Genomic DNA, 13,823 nt, shown 5'->3' with positions numbered 1-13,823 from the left:
AAGCACCATGCAAGTGTGGGTCGATGCCAGTGTCACCTGACTGGCTCTCTGTGTCAGTGGCACGTAAGAAGCACCATCCTTACTCCCGATTGGCCCCTGTGCCGGTGGCACGTGAAAAGCACCATCCGAACGTGGTCGATGCCAGTGCCGCCTGACTGGCTCCTGTGCCGGTGGCACGTAAAAATCATCTCCTACACTCTAGGGGCGATTGGCTTTAGGAAGGGCATGCAGCAGTAGAAACCTTGCCAGATCAGATTGGAGCCTGGTACAGCCTACGGATTTGCCAGTCAAACCGTCCAACCCATGCCAACATGGAAAATGGACGTTAAGCGATGATGATGATAATGCAAAGACACACACATATATAAGTATATATATACAAAGATATATATATATGAGTCTATATATATATGTGTGTGTGTGTGTGTGTGTGTGCGCGCGTGCGTGTGCATGTGTGTGTGTGTGTGTGTGTGTGTCTGTGTGTACATACATGTATATATATATACCTTGTGAAACTATTTAAAGTGAAACAATGTAAAAGTTAAGCTACTTGTAACTGTTACTCCGTCGAACGTTTCACTTTTATTCTTCGCGCTTTGAGACGTAATATGGAACCAGTGCCAATGTTGCAGTGTTTTAATTCCCCCAAAATTACATATTGACACTCACGGCATGTCATGGTATTACAATGTAAAATTTGATATGATTTGGTTGAGCCGTTTGAGAATGCATTAGGAACAGAAATACAAAGGATGATATATATATAGATAATAAGACTAGAAAGGATTTTATATCTATATATATAGAGAATACAGCTTGGGTATGAAATACAAGACATATTTATATGTATACACGCAAAATGAGAGAAAGCAAAAAGTGGAGACTTTCAGACAATGAATATTTAAGTATAAATATTGGGTCATCCATTAATAATGTGCAATTTTTTATACTTGTATTTTTCGATATGAAGACAGTTCTTTTTTAATCTAAAATATACTCATTCATTTTCTACAATGCTCTTCCACCTATCTGGTAGACTTGCAAGGTCCCTCTCCCAAAATTCACTTCTCCGTAACGAAAAATACTCCTCAAGTACTGTTCTGAGTTCGTCTACAGTATTCATATTTTTTTCGTTCAAATGATTTTAAAGACTGCGGAATAAATGATAATCAGTTGGGACAATATCCAGCGAATATTGTGGGTGTGGCATCATTTCCCATTCAAACAGCTCCAGCGTTTGGAATGTCATTCTTGCTGTATGTGGCCGAGCATTATCCTGAAAGGAAAACACCTTTTGTCTTGAAACCAAAGATGGTCGTTTTTCTTCTGGTGCTGACTTAAGCCGCTGAAGTTGCTCGCAGTAGATCTCCTTTGTTATCGTTTGGTTTGGATTTAAAAATTCAAAGTGGACTAAACTTTTCATATCCCACCAAACAGATAACAGCAACTTATGTGGGTGAAGACTTTCTTTAGCCTGGGGTGCCAGTATTTCTCCTTTCCCTTCCCACTGTCTTCGGCACTTGACATTTTTTGCAGAGAACCTATTCAAAAAATGTTCATTCACGAGACGTGATCGTAAACAAGAGCGCACATTCACTCTCTGCGCGTGATTAGACTCGAAAAGTTTGTGAGGAATCCATGGACCCAATTTGCTGACTTTGCCGATGGAACACAGGTGTCAATGAATGATTGAATGACCAAATCCAAGCTTCTCTGCTAGTTCCTCAACAGTTATGATGAAATTTTGTTCCACCAGTGTTTTCAGAACGTCCCTGTCGAGCTCTACAGATTTTCCAGGATGAGACTTATATTTTTCCACTTTCTTATTTCTTCACACAGGTCCTTATTAGTATTGTCATACATAATAGGTGGGGAGGTTGAACGGCTTGTGTCTGATTGTATTTGTTTTTGTGTTTGAGGGGGTGGGGAAGTTTAGTGTTTGTAGGGAGCGGGTGGGAGGAAGAGGGTGTGGGTGGGGTTCTGTATTTATTTATTTTACCTGGTTTCCTCCTTTATCTTTTCCTTTTCTTGCCTGGTGTCACCCATTCGCCTTCTGTTCCGCGTTCTTCTTCTGTTTCTGCTGGTGGTGGTGGTGTTATTTTTTCCTTTTCTCTTGCCGGTTCTTCCTTTCTCTTTTTGTCTTGTAGAGGGCAGTTTGCTCTAATGTGGCCTTTCTCGCCACACTTGTACCATCTGGGAATCCTGCCCTCTACTCCAACTACCATTATTACACCGTCAAATGCAATTGTTTCTGACAACTCTTCTATTATTTCCTTCGGTCCTTGTATCACCATGTTTAGGGATTGTCCTTTCCAGTTTCTTGTTTCCGCCTTAGTGGCCTGGAGAACCGCTATCTCTTCCTCGTTGCCGAACAAGGCTGTGACTGCTATCCAGGCCATGTCGACGTCAGGGGGGATTCCGTCTATGTTGACCCTTATGGCACGCCTTCCACGATATATCGGCAACATCACCACTTCATCAGTTTTTAAGATTGTTGCCGCGTTCAAATTTGCTGCGGTTGCATCCTTAAATTGAGCTTCAACTGTTCCAAATTTACTCCCTCTGGTTAGATATTTGATTTCCTTCCAGACTGGCCTTAGTTGCTTTCTCTACTTGATTCGTCGTCATTCCGTTTATTCTTCCTGCGTCCACTGAATGTGTTTTGTACATTCCATTCTATTAATGATAAAATCCATTGGGGCTGCCACTTCCACATTAGTTCCTTCTCTTTTCATCATTTTTGAATATTCCTTTCACTCGTTCCTTTCCATATTGTACTCCGATATTTTTGCCACCTCTGCAAAGCTTCTATCTAGCCTTGCTTTCTTTTCCTTCTTAGTGGTCGATGGAATGTCGACTGCTCAGAATCGGACACCTCCGTGTAGCTGCTATCTGAAAATCTGATGTCTTCCATTATTCTACCTGGCCTAACCTCCTCTATGAGGAGGGAAAGTACAACCAGACTGCCACAACGCAGCAAAAACCAGTGTTCAGCAAACAGTACAACAATATTTAAACCACAATACAACAGCAACACAAACCAAATTCTTCAAAACTTGCACTAAGAATTAAAATATTTCTTTATTGCCCACAAGGGACCAACACAGAGGGGACAGCACAAAGACATGTGGGGACACATAACAAAACTAAAAAATAAAATTACAAAATAAAATTATAAAATGATAATATGAAATGAAAAAATGGAAATGAGCTGCCCGCCCCACTACAAGCAGCATCACTTACTCTTTAGGAGCCTTTCTTCACATCGATACCATATTTCTCCAGCAAAACCTCGCATTCAATATTGTCCTGTATATCCTTTATGTCCTCGTAAATTTTCAACATTTTCGCTCCTTTTTTATATTTTTTAATTTCATCCATTTGTGCTTCCGAAATCAGAACGCACATGTGCCACACTACTTTTTCATGGTATCTTTCTGTGTTCACAAATCTAGCTGTTTTCCAGCCTGTTATCTTTTGGACCAATTCCGTATTTTCTTTGTTTGACAAAATATACACATAATTTACTTCATGGGGAGTGAAACATTTTGTTTTTTGTTGTGCATGCATTTCTTTTTTCCTTTTTGCCTGTGCGGGAGAGGGAAGGGAGGGTTCTGTGTTTGTAGGGAGGGGTGGGTCACAAAGGGTATGGGTGGGTTGGATAAGGTTTGGGGGTTCACAATATCCTGCTCCTTTTTCCTTCAACAATTTTCCAGTCAACTTTTCTTTCTTCCTTTTTCCTCTTCTTGCTTTTCCAGTGTCCTTTCTTCTGTCAACTTCTGCTGAGGGCAGTATGCTCTAATGTGGCCTTTTTGACCACATTTAAAACAACGTGGAGTCCTGCCCTCCACCCACACTTTCAACCCTAGGTCTCTTATCCATATCGTCTCAGCAAAATTTTCTAGTGTTTCCCCTTCTGCCTGTACGATTAATTCTAACGTCTGGCCTTTCCAAACCGAGCCGTTCGTTTTTGTGGCTTGGAGGACGGCTACTTCTTATCCACTTCCCAGGAGAACAGCTGCCACGACCCACTCCACATCAATTTCTGGTGAGATTCCCTCCACCTTATCTTTGACGACCTTTTTCCCATATAAGTCGGTAACAGGATCACTTTATCTGTCTTTAATGTTTTCACTGTGTTTTCCTTTGCTATTTCTTCTGTTCTGTAGTGGACTATGACAGTTCTGAACTTATTTCCTCTGGCCAAATACGTTATGTCAGACCACACTGTACAGAATGCCGTTTCTAAGATTCCGTCTTCCATATGCTCAATTTTTCTATTGTGTACTGAGTAGACTTTATATGTCACTGTCTTTCTAATGATTTCTTGCATTTTCTCTTGGGGTGGTGACAGCCTAACATCACCACCTACTTTGCATGCCATTTTCCCGTTTCTTTTAATATTTGCTAGATTCACTTCTTTTTTCTTGACTTCCACTGCCTCAGCGAAGCTCTTCTTCTTCAGTAAATCGTCCATCCTTCCAATTGCGGCAACCAACTCCTCCTCCGAAGAGGACAATTCAGAACCACTAAGGTCCGAATAAAAATGACTTTTGGTCATAGCTGTCTCTCAATTTTATCGAGAGACAGCACAACATTAAACCGCTGCTAAAGCAGCATAAAACAACAATAATAACAGCAATTCAACCAATATTCAAACTTTAACTCACCAGACGTAAACCAAGCAAATATCAATAACGTACCAACAGCAGAAGACTTGCCCTAAGAATTAGGACAAAGTAAAATTACTACCTGCTCTTATAGCAAGTTGATGCAAGTAGTTTATCCTGTCTCCCTCCGACTTTTAGTTCATGCAATTGAAAAAACCGCAATATTTATGGGATGACCCAATATATAGATGTTTACATTAATAGGTCCAACTTACACGGAGACAAGCGGCAGAGAAAATTAATGGGGGGGGGGGGGGAGAAAACTCATATTAGGCCCATGCAGTGTCTCATAAATACAAATATGGATGGAAGACATTCATGTTAGTTATTTCGAGTTAGAAATAACCAACAGCAATCTCTAAAATCAGATGTTCTACAATTTTATAAAGAAAGATTGCCATATATAAAAACTAATTTAAATTCTAAATACACTATCTTTAAGATCGTATATTTTTACACTGTGCATTGTACACTTCCATTTATTTTGAATATTCTATCGTATTTTAGTGTGGATAACAACTTATTGAGAAAATAAAACATGAGCAAGTTACTACTATCACTTTTGTCTGCTAACTTTTATATTCAAAATTTTCCCTCTTGAACAAGCCTCTGGCAAAGATGCTACTGACTTCCCTCCCTATGAATACAACAAATAAATTGATATCCAGTTGCTCTGAGGATTTTGAATGAAACTAACAGGACGATGAAGATATGTGACATGCCATTAAGCAACAAGCCACAAGACCACTGTGGGAAAAGCCAGAATTATGGGGAAAATTGCTACATTTGGAGGACTTGGTTATCAGTGAGGTTGTTGGAATCCAGCGAATAAGATTCTTTTGTTAATTTTTCTTTCTTGCTCTTTATCAGATTTGATTAAAATATTTGTAGGGAACGACCGTGCGAACTCATAAAAGGAGATATGGTGACGAATGGAAAAACAGAGGACTCCTTTTATTTAAACGCGTCACACGGTCGAACACAAAATAATATATCAATGATGATATACAAATAATATGTTATGCTACGATAACATAGATGACCAGTAATGAGAGACCACAACCGTATTAGATGAATAACAGAAATATTTATTGTAGCGTTAAAGATGTATGTGTATGTGAGAGTGTGAGTGTGAATGCGACATATAATAACATAATCAAAGACAGGCCGTCGTACAAAGAAAAGTGTGTATGTGAGTGATACATGTATGTGTATGCGAGTTATTACAGCAGATAGAAAGAGAGTCAATAACACGTGAGCATTTATACCAGTTCTTTAGTACACAATTGGAAGAGTCTGTATGTGAGAGTAGTTGAGGCTGTGTGTGGCAGAGCTGATCACTAGTTGTGATGTTGTGGCATCGATGCCGGGCCGTGATTCTTGTTATACAGATGTTCGTCGCTGGCTGAAATTCTTGTCTGTTTATTTATCGTGGTGAAGCTGAGTAACCTAACAGAATCGAAGAGAGAGATGTGCCGCGGTGGTTTAGTTTAGTGTACATAGTAAGTCGTGTAGACGCTGGTGGAGATTGATGCTGGTTAGTAGTAATCGTAGAATCGTGTTGGTCATGACGATGATGCTGGTCAGTAGTCGTAGACTCGTGTTGCTGATGTGGCGACGGCGGTGGGTGGTCATCGTTGGACGAAGCTGTTGATGTGTCGCTGGAACTGCTGCTGCTGTCGTGTGGTACACGGAACAGATCTCAAAGAGAAACTGAACCGAGACGAATTTGCTGGGTATGAGTTGATCTATTTATAGCGAATTATCGGCTCCCGAGAGCTTTAGAAAAATACACTATCACGTGACCTTATTAGGGGCCGTGATTGGTCAGTTTGCGTTCTGGCGGGAACGGTTCGAAGAAGTTGCCGCTTCGAATAATAATCAGTCACGTGATGACAAGGAATGGGTTCTCCGCTACGCTCGCGTTTGTTTATATTTAAATGAGAAGAATGGCGATAGCAGTTTTGTATCTAATGGCGATAGGTAGTTTTGTATGTAATGGCGATCGAGGTGTTAGTTTCACTACATATTTGTAATATAATAAGTCTTTCCTATATTAACGTGGAGACTAACTAGTTTCTCCATGTTGGTGGTTTCAAATTCACGACAGAGACATATTGACAGAAACTAGATGATCTGAAGACTGATTATTACCAAGAGAAACATCTATTTGAGCGAAGGTCATGCATTTGAACTCACTGATTAAGTTACTCGACATTTTGTATCTTTACAGGGGTCTCATTCATTAATTTGAACTAAATTGATTTTGTTTCATTTTGCATAATAGACATTTATTTTATGTTTTACGGTTTATTATTGTTTAGATTTTGAATTGCATAGATATAGAGGCACCAAAATCTTTTAAGTGCTTAGAATCTCTATGGATCTTGATCCGGCCCTGATTAATACATAAGTAACATTTTTTATTTTTTACACTTATAACAAGTGTATCCCATTTCAAATCAAAGCTGTTTTTATCCCAAACTCGAGTTGAGTTATTTTATTTCTATTTCTAAAAGTGTGAAAGTGTGTGGATAGTTGGCTCTTCATTTCATTTTGGGTGGCCCGAATTTTTTTTTTTTTTTGAAAAATTGAAATTTTACTGTAAGCTACACAGGTTGTAACTTAGCTTTTTAAGTTGTGAATGATTCAGACTATATATGGAATTCGATGATGAACAACTAATTAGACAATTTAGATTCCCTTGCCATGAATAGAGAACGTGTTGAAAACTCAGATTTTCAAGGGTTCGTCATTCGTAGCAAAACACTGAAACAAAAGAATTGTTGTTGCGTTACTGCAATAGATTTTGCAGTCCTTCATGTCTCATTTTATTTATTGAAACTGAGAATTTGATATATTACTTTACCCACCCTCATAGTTTTCTGACCGAACTTTTCCCACGCTGGGTACAAAATACCGGCGCCTCCACTGTGCACTCACCCTCGCTTACTCCGTCTTCAATTACTGTCCACACTACTCTCCCTCCGTTCATCATGATTTCCACCACTGCAGTCACTTTCACTGTTTTCTCTTAGCATCAGATAACCATCTAAAAGGCATTACGCACACGATTTACGTCTGGTTGTAGACATACACTATGCAGGAATTATTTTCAACCAAGGCTGCTCTGTTTTAAGTCATAAAAATAAAACGATATTTTATTCTTTATTTATATTTTTTAAATGCTATCGAGTTTTAAAAAGTAGTGGAGTTATTTTTCTAGCTACATTACGTAAACAGAAAGAGATAGAGCGAAAAATAAACGAGAAGTGATTAATAGAAAGATAGGTACGACGGGTAAAAACAGTAAACAAAGAGGCAGAGTAAGAGACGTTTATCAGGAGATGGTGTTCTAGCTGCAGCAGTTTCAATTTTGAAGATAAATGAGAGAAGATGGGGAACCAGCAAACAAAATCCGAAGTAAGACCACATAGAATATCCATCAATTCTGTCATTTATCACCGCCGACAGAACAGCAGGCAACTGAACAAATATTTGACCACACGACAAATTCAACTTATTCAAGACTCTTGGAAGCTCATAAAAAAAGATTTGACATTCGTTGGAACGGCAACCTTTAAACAGTAAGTGCAAAGAAAAGTTCTTTTTATTTGGCTTTCAGTCTTCTCAGCTTTTTACAAAATGGATTTCTTACGGAAGCATGTTGCTGCGTATCCATCTGTCATAAACGTTTGTATCATTAATTTTACAGGAATGTTTGTTTTGTTGTCCCCTTAATCAGGGCCGGATCAAGATCCATAGAGATTCTAAGCACTTAAAAGATTTTGGTGCCCCTATATCTATGCAATTCAAAATCTAAACAATAATAAACCGTAAAACATAAAATAAATGTCTATTATGCAAAATGAAACAAAACTAACAATAAGATGGAAAATAATGTTTATTTTTGCATACTTCCCCTTAATCTATATGGCGAAAGTAAAGAATACGCACACCCGGTGTTTAGGTTTAGGGTTTAGGATTGGGTTAGGGTTTAAGGTTAGTTTTACGATTAGGTTTTTTTGTTTCATCGAAAACGAGTGGTGTACGTATTTTTACCTCCGCCAAAATTTCTTCATTTTTCACTTTTTTCAGAAATTCTTTTTGGCGAAATACATAGAAAAATACGGAGATTATGATTCTGAAAAGAAAATTGTTTGTAAAATTTCAATTTAAAAAAAAAAAAAAAAAAAATTCGGGCCACCCAAAATGAAAGGAAGAGCCAACTATCCACACACTTTCACACTTTTAGAAATAGAAATAAAATAACTCAACTCGAGTTTGGGATAAAAACAGCTTTGATTTGAAATGGGATATACTTGTTATAAGTGTAAAAAATAAAAAATGTTACTTATGTATTAATGAAAAATATTTTATCTTAATGGCTAAACTCCCCTGAGAGAGGAACGAAACAATTATTGCTTGCACAGAGGTAAACATGTATTCTCTAGATATAATTGAAATCAGTTAATTCTTTACTCCTCCTCTCCCATAATAGTACCCAAAGTTCTTCATCATAACCATAGATAAATTTGAACTAAATTGATTGACTAATTGACAAATTAATGAATTAAACTAAATTGATTGATTGATTAATTAATTAATTTCTACCCCACTTTGTTAAACTCAGCAAATATCTTGAAACAAATACACCCCGCCCTATAACTTACACAGCACTCTCATTATTTAACTCAATATCAATGTTTCATTAATTTACACATAACTGTATATTCGTGCATGCGCATGAATCTATATCTAGATGGCCACTTGTGGATGCACAAGTACATCTATGGATGTATGTGTGTAGACCTATGAGTACCCATATGTGTGTGAAGAGGTGCAGCTAGATAAATATGCACATGCACTGATTTACACACCACCTTCCTAGATTCTAGCTAGATTCTTTTTACATTATTTACATTTGACGGATGTTGTTAAAACTATTTTGGCTGATATACTCTCCAGTCTTCATCAGGTATCTTGAGGAAATTTCGAACCTGGGTTCTTATTCCTAAGGTATTTTTCGATGTTATTACTATTATTATTATTATTATTATTATTATTCAGGTCACTGCCTAGAATTGAACTCAGAATCTTGGGATTAGTAGCCCATGCTCTTAACCACTACACCATATGCCTACGGGCAATTATGGAATGAATTTTTAGGGCTTATAAATCTTATATTTTCCTATCCTTCCTTAATACCGGTTCCCATATGCTATTCATATCTGCACTCGGTCTGCTTAGGAGGTTGTTGTGTCCTAGCATATGTACTACTTCTTTTAGTTTTCGTATTCTCCATTTTTCCATACATGATCAGCTATACCTGATTTATCAATATCTCCTTGTGTCATAGCTTTTTGATGTTCCTCTACCCTTATTTTGAGGGGGTGACATGTTTCGCCTTTGTATGGGATGGAGTATACACAGTTTTTAGTCATATTCTCTTCTATTGGTGGTTTTACTCAAAGGAAATATTTGCAAAGTGTTCTATTACTCTTGAATGTTCTGATGTCTTATGGACCGCATATCTTTTGTATCTTTTCGAAGAGGCCTTTCACAGACTGTGGACAATTTATTGGTTTCATCCTCTCTTTTCTTCATAATTGGAGTAGATAGTATGTTTTTGGGGTAGTTGTTGCTTAAAAGATTGTTACTGAGCTTGATCATTTCTTCGTGGTGGGTATCATGGTCACTATTTATATTCTTTGCTCGATGTTGTAGGCACTGAGCAATCCCCCTGTTTACACTGTGTGGATGGTGGGAGTTGAAGTTGAGGTATCGTCCAGTGAAGGTCGACTTGCAGTAAACGGATATCCTGAATCCATACTTGGTGCATGTTATTAATACGTCCAGGAATGCTAACTGATTGTCTTTTTCTTTTTCCATTGTGAACTGTATGGATGGCTTTATTGAGTTCCCATGATCTAACAGCACTTGGACATCTTCCTGGTGGGGCCAGAGTATAAAGGTGTCATCAACATATCGCAGCCATAGGGTTGGTTTTAGTGGTGTTGATCCTAAAGCCAAATTCTCAAAGTATTCCATGTATATATTGGCTATTATCAGTGATAATGGCGAACCCATAGCTAAACCCTCTTCTTGTCAATATATATTAGTGTCCATACTGAAGTAGGTAATTTCTACACAGAAGGTCAACATTTCCATCAAGTTTCTTATTGAGATGAGGGCAAATATCCATCAAATATAAATAATGTAAATAATGTACATAATTCCTCATCTCTTAAATATAGAATTGGACCCCTCTTTTTGTTATCTGATAATCTCTATAACCCACTTTATTTTACTTTTGATATTTACCATAACGATTTAGTCATTTTCACTCACATAAAAGTATATATGAATATACAAAAAAGTATATATGTATAAGCAATAATAAATCTCTGAGTGAGGCATAAACAGTAGCAGCACGACATCGTGAAGTATATTTGCCACCTAAATGTGGCTGACCCATATGGGACAATGCTACTGTAGTTTACAGCTCCAGGAAGACATCTCCTCCAGCTGGCTATCAGTATTTGCAAAAGGAAATCATCTCTAACCTGACATGATACACACGGACCCAGGTTATCAGTGCGTGACAATCACTGACTAGGGATAAATTCTTTATGATCAAATGATCTAACATAGAGGGGACAGCACAGGATGTTACAAACATATAATGTTCATGAGTTTGTTTACATCATGCCTTTAAAAATATAGGATGATATATGTTGTAATGAGTGTTAATTTCAATGAATTATTTTACATTTTGGGCGGGAAGTCCACCGACTACACCGTACGAATTTACTATGTATTTAAGCAGGGTCATTCATGCCCAACTTCCTCACCACATCCTTCCATCTTTTCTTGTATACGCTTCGCGACAGGCGTCCCTTCTCCAGCCTTATCTTGCTCTTCAGATGTATCTGAAATAGTACAGCAAACCAGGGGTGGAGATGAAAGTTCCTGTCATGACACTTTTCATCCTCGTTTTCTAAATGCACTCTTTCAAAACCGCAACTGTGCATAACAAACAAACTTCCCCTTCCTTTGACAGTTCGGGTGGCGATAGAATCTTAATTGTACACTCAGCTGATAGCTGTACTCTTCCTAGATGCGACAGCACGTGTTCTGAGTAAACTATCAGGCCTGAAATTTCCGGACAATGAACAAGGGTGTGAAGGACAGTTTCATCATCCTGCCCGCACATTGGAATGCCGGTGGCACAGACACCCCATGTCTAAACAGTTTATCACGAACAGGTAAAGAGATCCTATAGCACTGCCAGGTCAGGGATTTTTGGTAGTTATCCAGGTACCCTGACCCAAAAGCTCTTTTAAACAGGTTTGCTAGCTGGTCCTCATCAAGTCCCAGAGCTTCTCCCAGGACATCATCCTGTTTGAACTCTACCAGCCCGCTATAAAGTTCTGAGGTGGTATTCTCACTGCCGGCCTTGCCCGCCTTGTAGATTAGCACGAGTGCCTGTCAGCACTCATTCTGCCATTCAGTCAGATTCCTTCTTTTCATGAAACAGGGTTTAAATTCCTCCAAGGAGGCCAGTCACAGAAAGAATGTCTCTGCCAGCGAATTCCATACCTGGTCACCCTCCAGGTAGAACCAGAGGTGCCTCAGCCTCAGTGCATGTCTGCGCATCATCAGCCACGGCATCCCTAACCCACCCTTTAGCGGTTTTTGGCAACAGAGTGCCTCACAAACGGTTTTCCTCCCTTCCACAAAAAGCGAAAGAGGAGGCGTTCCAACCTGTTTAGCCATGAATTAGAGCAAGGGACAATGGTCAGACAGTAGGTGATAACAGATGCAATATACACCTGCACCACCTCTGCCTTCCCTTTCAGGGATAGCGTCCTTCCAGACCAGGTCCGGATTAGGGCTGCCACCTCACACCAATACTTCTCTGTCCGGGAATTTGGTCCAAACCAGACTTCAAGCCACTTAACAGGAGCTTCCGCCCAATGTCCCACAACATTGGACGGTATCGCCTCACCTCTCCAGGTAACAAGCCGCAAGGCAATGGACTTGTCCTTGTTAATTTTTGCCCCTGTCACCACCTTGTAACCTTTGATTGCCTCCTCTACACAAGTTAGCTGAACTTCATTAGTTACGGTAATGGTGACGTCATCCATGTAAGCAGAAACAAACTTACCACATCCCAGTTCATTAGAGATGCCTCCCAAATTCTCTAGCCTCTGCAGTAATGGCTCCAGAGCCAGCACATACAGAAGCAGAGATGGGGCACCCCTGACGAACGGAGCGCTCGATCTTAAATGGCACCAACTGGTAACCATTTATCTGAACTGTAGACTCGATGCTGCCCTAAATGGCAGTGGTCCATCCATGGAAGTCTGGGCCCAGCCCAGCTGCCTTAAGGACTGCTGCCAGGTACTGGTGGTCTACCCTATCATAAGCTTTACTTTGGTCTAAATGGACCAGTGCCCACCTTCACCTGATGGCTTACCAACCCTGTATAAGGTGTAGTGCAGGAGATAGAGTTTGTCCTGGATTGACCTGCCTAGGATGGCACTTGCCTGCACCCTCCCAACAAATTTCTCCTCAACACGCACCAACCACTTAGCTAGCATTGTGGCCAAAATCTTTAACTCTACATTAAGTAGAGTTATGGGCCTAAAATTATTGATATAATCCCCCTTGCTCAGGTCTCTTCTGATCAGCATCACCACTCCCTGACTTACAGAACTGGAAATCCTCCCATTTTGCTGCCAGTTTGTGTAGACGCAGGCCAGTAAGTGCCCGAACAAGTCAAGCACACTACAATAAAATTCATAGGGCAGACCATCCAGCCCTGGCGATTTGTCCCTGGCGCCCTCAGCCAGTAACACTTCAACCTCTGTAGCTGTAATCAACCCTTCACAGCATTCCGCCTTTCAAGCCAAGAGTCACGGCCCACCAGCGAGGAAGTTCCTCAGAGGCTCCCCACGGTCCAGTTTCCTGCTCTTCCCGAACATTTGGGCAAAATGCTAGTGAAAAGCCTTTTACATCTCCTCTTGTCCATCTATTGAATGCCCCTGTTTGTCTGTGAAGACTTAATAGAGGCTTCTCTGCCTCTCTGACTCTCCACTTGATGTGCCCATCCGGCAACGTTAATACCTTCTCTTCCCACTACATGAA

At 39.7% G+C, this 13,823-nt stretch overlaps 1 protein-coding gene across 1 annotated transcript in view; it reads left to right on the top strand.

Annotated features, from left to right (window-relative positions):
• The first annotated feature begins 6,601 nt into the window (after positions 1 to 6,601).
• Positions 6,602 to 13,823, top strand: part of LOC149133249 (neuroglobin-like) — a 48,094-nt gene continuing 40,872 nt past the window's right edge. Inside the window, exon 1 of the mRNA XM_089359798.1 lies at positions 6,602 to 8,257. Within this exon, the coding sequence (XP_089215924.1) occupies positions 8,067 to 8,257 (191 nt within the window). The 5' untranslated portion in view covers positions 6,602 to 8,066. The remainder of the gene's footprint in view (positions 8,258 to 13,823) is intronic.

The sequence above is a fragment of the Octopus bimaculoides genome, chromosome 11 (assembly GCF_046866305.1).
Source record: "Octopus bimaculoides isolate indiv1 chromosome 11, ASM4686630v1, whole genome shotgun sequence".
Classification (NCBI taxonomy): Eukaryota; Metazoa; Mollusca; class Cephalopoda; order Octopoda; family Octopodidae; genus Octopus; species Octopus bimaculoides.
The sequence above is the reverse complement of the archived record's forward strand: the minus strand, read 5'-3'. Positions and strand labels throughout refer to the sequence as shown.